Source organism: Octodon degus, unplaced genomic scaffold (assembly GCF_000260255.1).
Source record: "Octodon degus isolate 3935 unplaced genomic scaffold, OctDeg1.0 scaffold00050, whole genome shotgun sequence".
Lineage (NCBI taxonomy): Eukaryota > Metazoa > Chordata > Mammalia > Rodentia > Octodontidae > Octodon > Octodon degus.
In genome coordinates this window covers 10,449,989-10,460,528 of record NW_004524626.1, presented here as the reverse complement: position 1 = coordinate 10,460,528, position 10,540 = coordinate 10,449,989, and the positions used below count along the sequence as shown (strand labels likewise).

The following is a 10,540-nucleotide window of genomic DNA, read 5'->3' as shown; positions in this document are numbered from 1 at the left end:
TACTAGGAGTTGAACTCAGGGCCTTCATACTGAACTACATCCTTAGCCTTGTTTATATTTTTTATTTTGAGTCAGGGTTTTGCTAAGTTGCTATGTTGTCCAAATTGAATTTGATTTACCATCCTCCTGCCTCAGCCTCTCAAAATGCTGGGATGGCAGGTGTGTCCTGCCATGCCCAGATAACCTGTGATGTCCTCTTACTAAATATTCTAGAGGTTTGGGCCAATGCATAATGATATGAATCTGCTCTCAAAGTTTATAGCTAAGGACTAGCAGCTCTCTCCTTCCCCTCCTGCCAGCCGTGTCACAAATCTTCCACAGCTGGCGAGGGCAGAACTGACCAATGTCCTGCTGAAGAATTCACAACAACAAAAATCCTTAAGGGACAGAGTCAGCACAAGAGTGCGCAGGTTAATTAAGAAGAGGAAATGTGAGGTTGTCCCTGAGAAGTCAGGTGGAGAGACACGACAAAGCCGGGGAAAGATGTGATCCTTTTCCTGTGTACCCGTAGGAGCCACCTGGAGCCTGGTATGAGACCCTGGCTCTCCCTGGTCACATACGGTGGCTCCTGGCAGGGCCAGGCACAGAAGAAGGCATAGGTGGGTGTCCTTGGGCATAAAATTAAGGGTGTGTCTCAAGCTGCACTCACCATGACAAATAATATGTTAATGCATTATTTTGTGCTGGGGAGATGGCTCAGTAGTAAAGTGCCTGCCTAGCAAGTGCAGGGTTCTGAGTTCAATCCCTGGTAACACACACACACACACACACACACACACACAAAAGCATTATTTTAGAAACTCAAAGTGAGCACCAAAAATGCTAAAGAAAATGTCCAAGGGCCGGCCAATAGCTCAGCGGAGTAAAGCACCTGCTTAGGCAGATGCAGGGATGGTGGTTCGATCCCTGGCATGCCGTGCTGCCCCCCCCCCCCGGGGTGCACTGAGATGGCAATTGAGACTGGGCGTGATGGTGCATGCCTGTAAGGAGGCTGAAAACAGGAGGATCACTATGGGTCCGATCTGTGTAGTGAGACGCTGTAGCCCCTGTACTAAATACATAAAAAAAAAGAAAATGTTCAAATTTAAAATGTTTTAAATTTCAATTAATGTCCAAATATCAGTAGATCAGTGCCAGGCCATCCTGGAGTCGACAGCAAGATGAAAAGCCTGCGTGTCTTATATACTTTTTCCCAGAACATTAAGCAGTAAGAAACAATTCAAAATAAGAGTATTTAATTTACATTAAGTGAAAACATTTTATATACACCCAAAACATAATTTATTATAATTTTAATATGCAAATATGATCAAATATATAAAGTATCAATGTTTGTGTTATATTATTAACATATTACAAATATATAATATAAATTATAACATTAGGTACATGCTATAAGTTACATAACAATAGATATTATTAATATATGACAGTATGAGGGCCGAGGAGATGGCTCAGTAGAATAAGCAATTCCCTTGCAAACGCAAGGACCTGAGTTTAATCCCTGGTTCTGCCAAAAAAAAAAAAAGAAAAGAGATAAATATATGACAGCATATAGTATTAGAGAACATTATTTATTATTAATTATACAGTTATAATGTATTATAACACATTTATCTGTCTCCAAATATCCCAAATAATATAACATGCTGTAAAAGTTTCTAAATCACTAGGACACTAATAATGATGTAATAAATCTTTTAATATTAATCTTTTAATTTAATACTAATCTAGCAGGGGAGATAGCTCAGCAGCATAACTGTGCCTGCCTGGAAAGTGCAAGGTCCTGAGTTCAATCCCCAGACCAAAAAAAAATTAATCTTTTATAAATCTTTTAATATATTAAACTTTTTAAGATTTAATAATTCATTAATGTGTCAGAATCAGTAATGATATCTTACTCTTATTTGTGCCAATCTACATAATCCAGTATGCATTTTATACTTGAGCATAGCTCAATTAGGCTGGGGATACTTAGATCTCTAATTTAGTTTTTTTTTAAGATTTATTTATTTATTGGGTATAGGGTCTCGCTACTCAGCTCAGACTGGTAGTGATACCCCTGTCCCAGCCTCCCCACCGCTGGGATTAGAGGCATGCGCCACCATGGTTTGGGTGGCCAGCACGGCATGTGGTACTGGGGATGGAACCTGAGTCCCTGCGCTTGCCAGGCAGGTGCTTTGACCACTGAGCTATCTCCCCAACCCCGTAGTTTACTTTTGATGGCACAGTGACATTTCCTTACCAATTGAGATTTCACTCACAACCATACAAGTTAACCTTTTAAAAATGTACTAGTGGGCTAGAGCTATAGCTCAGTGGCACAGCGCCTGCCTGGCAAGTGTGAGGTTGTGAGTTTGATTCCAGGTACCAAGAAACCCAAAAAAGAACAAACAAACAAAAAATGCACTTCTATTACATGACTGGCACTGTTGTGTGTACTCATGACACACGCTAGTGGTTGAGTTTAAATCTGAGTTAGACTAAATACATATCTTTTATTTGTTTCCCTGAGCCAGGGTCTTGCTATGCAGTTCAGGTGGCTTTGAACTCACTATGTAGCCCAGCCTGGCCTTGAACTCACAGTAATCCTCCTCTCCTGCTTCAGCCTCCTGAGTGCTAGGATGACAAGTATACAATACCACACCAGGCATCCCCAAAATTGCACAGCGACAAATATCTATATATTTTTTGAGACCGCATCTCACTGCATTGCCAAACTGCCTGTGCTGGGCTCAAGCTTGTGATCCTCATGCCTCAGCCTCTCCAGCGCTGGCGTTACAACCCTGCAGTAGCATGCAAGCTACATTTGCTTTCTTCCTACAAACCCAGGCCTCAAACTTGTAAGGAGTTAATTAAATAACAGACACTTGGGGCCAGGGAGATGGCTCAGTGGAATAAGTGCTTTCCTGGCAAGCGCAAGGGCCTGAGTTCAATCCCTGGTTCTGCAAAAATAAATAAATAAATAAATTAATAATAATAATAATAATAATAATAATAACAGACACTTCCAGCAAGCCCCTGGGATTTGTCGTCTCTAGCCGAGTGTGCCAGATCTGTCTCCCGGGGTTAGCAAGTGAGAGCCGAGCTGAGCCGCAGGATGGGACGAGCGGCCTGGCGGCGGCATCCACCCGGCCCTCCGACACAGTGTTCTGCCTCTACGCCCGTAGGCATCTGCGTGGCAGACCCCTACGAGATCACAGTGATGCAGGACTTCTTCATCGACCTGCGGCTGCCCTACTCTGTGGTGCGCAATGAGCAGGTGGAGATCCGCGCGGTCCTCTACAACTATCGCGAGGATATGGCTCTCAAGGTGGGTCCCCTGAGGTGGCCGAGCCTAGGGGGCGAAGGAGGGGGTGCTCTGCAGTGAGTCCTTCGCCCCTGACGCCCTCTCCCCCTCCCCTGTAGGTCAAGGTGGAGCTGCTCCACAACCCCGCCTTCTGCAGCCTCGCCACCGCCAAGAAGCGACACTTCCAGACGGTGACCATCGAACCCAAGTCCTCGGTGTCTGTGCCCTATGTCATCGTGCCCCTGAAGACTGGCCTCCAGGAGGTGGAGGTCAAGGCTGCCGTCTACAACTACTTCATTAGCGATGGCGTAAAGAAGACCCTCAAGGTCGTGGTGAGTTGCCCCGTGCCCCTTCAAGGTACCTGGAGGGGGAGGAGACTGTAGACCCCCAGCGGGAAGCCTGCGTCCATATGCGATGCAGCTTCACAGCTCAAGCCTAGGCACATCAGAAAGTCCAAACATTTGGCAGTGGAACCAGGATCGGGTTAAGGCTGGTGAGATTTGAACCCAGAATTTTAGGGGCTACCAAAAAGATCATCAATGTAGATCAATGACATTTGAGAACAGTGATTTCTTAGATCATGATTGGTTTTTTATTATTCTGTTTATTGTTTGTTTGTTTATGCTTCTGGGAATCAAACCCAGGGTTGCTCTACCAGTAAGCTACGTTTCCAGCTCTTTTTACCTTGAGACAAGGCTGTGCTAAATTGCCTGCGCTAGGCTTGAAGTTTTGATCCTCCTGCTTCAGCCTCCCAGAATGCTGGGATTGCAGGTGTGTGGCATCACGCCTGGCTATTTATTCTCTTTTATTTTGTTTTTCTTTTATTATAATAAAATATGTATTACACAAAATTGCCACCTGAATCCTGTTTAAGCGAACTGTTCAGTGACACTTGGTATGTTCCTAATGTCTTGTGTCTGTCTCCACCAACCCTCCCCAGAACTCTTCATATTTTATAAACTTAGAATGCATTCACACAATATTTTAAGAAATCCAAACGAGGTCTGGGGTTTTTGCTGGTAGAACACTTGTTTACCACACACTGTCCACAGATTCCATCCCCAGTATCAGAAACAAACAAACAACAACAAAAGCAATATAAAGAAATGAGAATAAACTGGGTATAATGGCACACATCTGTTATCCCAGCACTCTGGGAGGCTGAGGCAGGAGGACTGCAAGGGTAAGCCCAGCCTGGGCAACTTAGCCACTTAGCAAGACTGTCTCAAAAAAAAAAAAAAAAAAAAAAAGATCTGGAGATGTAGCCAGTGTGAGGGCCCCAGGATTCAATATCTAGTACCACACACACACACACACACACACACACACACACACACACACAATCACAGAATCCAGAAATAGCAAAACCAGATGTAGCAGGTGTCAGAGTGTGACCCCTCAGTGAGTTAACCGGACCAAAGTTTTTTGAAGTGTATGAGGATTTCGAAAGATATCATTATTTCATTATTGATTTATAATTTTGTGATGCACTTGTACGACAGTGTCAAGTAGGTGTTTATTGTCTCTTCTTTAGATAGAAGGAAGCTGCAGCACAGAGAGGCCCCCAGTCACACAGTGAAAAGGGGAGGGGGTCAGGTTTTGACACTTTAGCACCCGTGCAGAAGAACCCACAGAACAGCACCTGGCTCACCTCTGTCTGTCTGTCTGTCTGTCTTTTTGTTCACCTCACCTTCCCACCCCATGCACATAGCCGGAAGGAACCAGAGTGAACAAAACAGTGGCCGTTCGCACTCTGGACCCAGAGCGCCTGGGCCAAGGTGAGCCGGAGGGGCACACCCTGGGCCTGGCCCCGGGAGCAGGGGTGGGGGCGTGCTGGTGCCATTTGTGTCCCACTCACTTGCAGGCGGAGTGCAGAGAGAGGAAATCCCACCTGCAGACCTCAGTGACCAAGTCCCAGACACCGATTCTGAGACCAGGATTCTCCTGCAAGGTGAGGTGCCCTTAACCCTGATGCCTGGGGGCCCAGGAGGGCATCAGGGGCAGCCACCAGCCTAGAGGAAGGGGCTGAGTTTGATTGAGTTTGGGGGGCGATTACCCACCAGGCCTCCCTCCTCCCCATGGGCTGGAGAGGGCCTTTGGCAACTGTTGATGGACACTTCCTGGCAGGGTGGAGCTCAGCAAAGAGCTTCTGCTGGTAGACCAGGGCCTGGCCGTGGTGCTGCTCGCCTGCCATCCCATCTCTTTGGGAGACTGAGGCATGAGAATCACAAGCTGGAGCCATCTTGGCAGTTTAGCAAAACCCTGTCTCAAAAAATAAATAAAGGGTCTGAGGAGATAGCTCAGTGGTCTAAGCACCTGCCTGTAAGCCAGGGCACTGGAGTTCGATCCCCACTACCACATGTTGTGCTGGCCTCTGCCCCCAGGTGTCTGGAGCCAGCCCCAAAACCAGGCATGCCTGTAATCCCAGCGCTGGGGAGGTTGAGGCAGGAGGATCACTATGAGTGTGAGCTGAGTAGTGAGACCCTGTACCAAATTGTATATATGTATATATATGTTACTCCTGATGACACAAGATCTGGGACGGGACTCCTTGTGAAGTTCAAGCTCTTTGTCTTGTAGTCCCTGCCCCACCTCCTCTCTGTTCCTGGCTGGTGGGAGGCTGACGACAGTGTCCTCCCATTGTTGGCTGCAGGGACCCCGGTGGTCGAGATGACTGAGGACGCCGTGGATGGGGAGAGGCTGAAGCACCTGATCGTGACCCCCTCGGGCTGCGGGGAGCAGAACATGATCAGCATGACGCCCACGGTGATCGCAGTGCACTACCTGGACCAGACGGAGCAGTGGGAGAAGTTCGGACTGGAGAAGCGGCAGGAGGCCCTGAATCTAATCAACAAGGGTACTACTCTTAGTTCTGCGGAGCTCTGGCTCCTGTCAAGCCCCCCCCCCCCAGCCAGAGCCCAGGCCCCTCAAGAGGCCACACATCCCAACCACACTTGATCTTAACCAAAAGGCCTAGAAGCGATCCCCCCACCCCCAGGCCCTGCCCCACCCAACCACACCCCACTCCACAAAGCTTTAGCATCGTCTCAAGGCCCGGCCCCTCATCTCGAGATCACACCTCTCTGCATCAGCTCACCCCTCTCTGGCTTTGCCCCTTTGGTGACTGTCCTTCCCTGCAGGGTACACCCAGCAGTTGGCTTTCAAACAACCCAACTGGGCCTACGCAGCCTTCAGGAGCCGTGCGCCTAGCACTTGGTGAGTCTACAGCCTGATAAAGGCCCCCCAACCTGGAGCTAGGCCCCGCCCCTCTCTGATCATTGGCTGGCAGTACTCTGATCCCAGAGCTGATTGGCTTACGCTCTGCCGCTCACCCTCAGGCTGACAGCCTATGTGGTGAAGGTCTTTGCTCTGGCGGTCAACCTCATTGGCATCGACTCGGAGGTCCTCTGTGGGGCCGTGAAATGGCTGATTCTGGAGAAGCAGAAGCCCGACGGCGTCTTCCAGGAGGATGGGCCCGTGATACACCAAGAAATGATTGTAAGACACTGGTGTCTGGGGTGGTACGGGGAGAGGGGCGCCTGAGCGTCACAGTGAATGGATCTGTTCACTGCCCAATTCGCTTCCTGCGCGTGGAGGTGGGGTCAGGGAAATAAAGGTCACTTTAACGTTGTACAGCGCAGAGCCCCTGCCGGGCTTGGGGGCGCTCTTCTGTACTCCCAGCACTCTGGGAAGCAGAGGCAGGACAGCAAGTTCCAGCCTAGCCTGGACAACTTAGTGAGAACTGTGTCAAAGTAAAAAAACAAAAAGGAATGGAGATGTAGCTCAGTGCGGTGGTTCTGGGTTCCATTCCTAGCACAAGAAAGAAAGAAAGAAAGATAGATTCAAAGATTTCAAAGAATGTTTGTAGGCAAATGGCTTAGCTTGCCCAACTTAAAAAAATACCATGGGCTGGGCCTTGCCTTTTTCCTGTAAAATGAGCCATTATTTTTCCATAGTTTTGATGTGCATCCTGAGTATCCATTTCTTTCTCCACTGTCTAAAGGTGGCTTCAAACTGTCCCCTTTTCCCCATCCCAGGGGCAGCCCTAGTTGGAACTCCTCCCCCTGCCCTCAGTGGGTGACCTTTGGAAAGACATGTCCCCATCTTCTAGGCTCCATCTCTGGTCAGGTTTCAGATCTGACAGGGTCCCTCTTTAGACAGTAGATAAACACCCAACTGCGTAGAATAATGGTTCTCACATTGTGGCCCTAAGACCAGCAGCAACGTCAACCATGAAGTTAACAGAAATGTACATTCTGAGGTTGGACCCCATTATTGAACCGGGGCTTCTCAATTCTAATAGCCCTCCCCCCAAGTGACGTTGAGATGTGCTCAGGATGGTCATCAAGGCTAGAGTATAAGCCTCAGGACTCCAGCCACGCACCCATGCCTCTTTCCACATCCATACTGAAAGAAGCTTTGCTGCCCGGCCACCGGGCCTTCCCGATTAGACTGGAAGCCTCGCGAGGGCTGGGGCCGGCACCTGGCTTTCATTCACCCTTGTATCTATGGATCCCACAGTGTGGCCTCCACTGTGATTTGCAGAATGAAAAAATGATCAGATAACTTCATACAAAAGAGTTTGGCCACCAGACACCTGTCATTCCAGCTGTTTGGCAGGCTGGGACAGGGGCATCATAGATTTGAGCCCAGCCTGGGCAATTTAGTAATTTGGTGAGATCCTATTTAAAAAAAAAAAAAAAAAAGGTCTGGGGATGGAGTCCAGGGTGAAGAACCAGGCTTCAGTCCCCAGTACATAGAAAGATAAAAGATTAAAAAAAGAAAAAAGAAAAGAAAAGAATTTGACCTTCTTGATGGGAAGAGGGCTCAAAAGGAGCCCCTCCCCTGCCCAGATTCCCCAATTCCCCAATTCAGCAGGGACCTTGACTACCATGTGCAGACATGTGGAGGCCCATCCTTGCTTTCTCCTCCTCCAGGGCGGCTTCCGGAACACTCAGGAGGCTGACGTTTCCCTCACAGCCTTTGTGCTCATCGCGCTGCAGGAGGCTAAGGAGATCTGCATAGGGCAGGTCAATGTAAGTACCCTTGAAGTCTCCACCCTGCCCCGGCCACACCCACATCGGAAGGGGAAGAGTCTGTTCTGACTCCACCCTGCCTGGCCACACCCACATCAAAAGGGAGGAGTCTGTGCTGACTCTACCCTGCCCTGACCACATCAGAAGGGGAGGAATCTGAGCTGGAGTCTGCACTCTCATCCCCCAGGGTTTAATGAGGTTCAGCAAATGGACCTGAAGGTGCTGTTACTGGTGCTGCTCGAGGACAAGGAGGAAGGGGGGGGGCGAAGGAGGGGGAGGGGAAGGAGGCCTGAGCTGTCTTCCCAGTAGCCGCCCACTCTGGCCCCTTACTCACTTCCTCTGCCTATTGGAGCTTCTTCTGCCAACACTTTGTTCAGTGATGCCCCACTGGTACTTTGACATTGGTCCCAGTGGGAGCATTTACACCACCAGAAGTGACAATCACTGTAAGCCAGGGCTCCTGTCATGCCTCCCAGGCGCCTGGAGCAGCCCATATAGCTGGGTATGCTGCTAAGTGTGGTCCCCAGCTATATGGGCTGCTCCAGGCGCCTGGGAGGCAGGCAGCGAGGAGACAGCTCCAGGGCGGCCAGAATATTTGAGAACACCTCAAAACAGATCCAAGAGACGTTTCAAGGACAGACATTATCCCAGTGTCCCAAATATGGTGCTCAAATGGTCCTTACCAGCTCTCTGTGGTGACGATGCCTTGTTTCCCCCAAAAGAAGACCTGACCAGAAAATAATCAGCCTCGAAAACTAGAGATAAAAGATACCAGCCCCAGTCACCCTGCCTTTCAGCACATTCCCAAGTAGGGACCCAGCAAGAGAATGGTGAGGTTTAGTCTGCTGCTGACACTGGCCATCGCCGTGGAATGATTAGAGCTTATTTTCCTATTAGGTCTTATTCTAGGGAAGACTCAGGGCCCACCTGATCAGACTACCTGCTTCCTTTTCCTACAGAACCTGGAACAAAACATCAACAGAGCTGGAGATTACATTGAATCGAGATACCCAAACCTGCAGAGACCATACACTGTGGCCATTGCTGGCTATGCCCTAGCCATGCTGGACAGGTTGAGCGACTCCCTCCTCAATAAATTTAGAAGCACAGCCACAGGTGGGGGCCCCCTCAAGGGGAATGCCTGGCTGGGACCTCAGGGAAGATCCTGAGCTGGGATGATTTGTTCTTAGCTGAGCAGGAATGGGTATCCTCAGGCCAAGCTTGGACAGATGAGCTTAGGCAGAGCTGGGGTTCAAAAGGTTCTAGGATGTGCCAAGCCAGCAGGCCCACCACAACTGTCACTCACCAACTGTGCATGGAGTGTTTGGTCCAAAGGAGGCCTGAGAGTGGCTAGAACAGGAGGCAGGAGTCAGCTGACCGACTTAAATACCTGCAGGTCTAGCATGAGTCTCTCCCAGGATAGACAGAGGGTGAGCATTGGGGCTGGGGTTGCTGTCTTTGCAGAGAGGAACCGCTGGGAGGAGGCTGGTCAGAAGCTATACAGTGTGGAAGCCACATCCTACGCCCTCCTGGCCCTACTGATGCTGAAGGACTTTGACTCCGTGCCTCCTGTCGTGCGCTGGCTCAATGAGCAGAGATACTATGGCGGTGGCTATGGCTCCACCCAGGCAAGGGCCCCACCCCCTGGCATCTCAGTGGTCCCTCTGCAGCCTGCCACTGGCCTTCCCGAGGAGACTCTCGGACTCAGACAGGCAGCTCCTCTGTCCCACAAGTCAGCAGGATTGAGGGAAGTTGAGCAGTCCAAAAGTCTCTAGGCTCTAGACTACCTTCTAGGAGCCCCAAGCTTTGTTTGGAGCCTCTTGTCTTCTCCTGTTTCCAGACTGTGTTCTTGGGGTTCATGTTCAGGTGGGAGCCTCCCTCTCCCCTTGGTGGGTTCTAGAGCAAGTGCCCAGTTCCATCAGGGTCCCAGTGGCTCCCTGTCACACTGGTGGCTTCTAGAGCAGGTTTCCAGATCCTCTGGGATACTATCCTCACCCCACCTCTGGTGCCTCCTAGACTTGTTTTCAGTAACTCCAGCCTTCAGCTTCCTCTTCCTCTTCTTCCCCTTCCTCCTCTTCTTCCTTCTCCTCCTCCTCTTGTTGTTGTTGTTCTTCTTCCTCCTCCTCTTCTCCTCCTCCCCATCCTCCTCCTCTTCCTCCTCCTCCCCATCCTCCTCCTCCTCCCCTCCTCCTCCTTCTCTTCTTCTTCCTCCTCC

The 10,540-nt window shown here is 49.7% G+C and overlaps 1 protein-coding gene across 2 annotated transcripts in view; it reads left to right on the top strand.

Moving 5' to 3' along the window:
* The window catches only part of C3 (complement C3), a 27,288-nt gene that overhangs the window by 10,371 nt on the left and 6,377 nt on the right, over positions 1–10,540 (top strand). For both annotated transcript variants that reach the window (XM_023717033.1, XM_004632799.2), the window contains exons 20-29: positions 3,171–3,313; positions 3,409–3,621; positions 5,001–5,067; positions 5,154–5,240; positions 5,943–6,146; positions 6,430–6,505; positions 6,628–6,787; positions 8,227–8,325; positions 9,285–9,441; positions 9,790–9,953. In XM_023717033.1, coding sequence (XP_023572801.1) covers positions 3,171–3,313; positions 3,409–3,621; positions 5,001–5,067; positions 5,154–5,240; positions 5,943–6,146; positions 6,430–6,505; positions 6,628–6,787; positions 8,227–8,325; positions 9,285–9,441; positions 9,790–9,953 — 1,370 coding nt within the window. The remainder of the gene's footprint in view (positions 1–3,170; positions 3,314–3,408; positions 3,622–5,000; positions 5,068–5,153; positions 5,241–5,942; positions 6,147–6,429; positions 6,506–6,627; positions 6,788–8,226; positions 8,326–9,284; positions 9,442–9,789; positions 9,954–10,540) is intronic.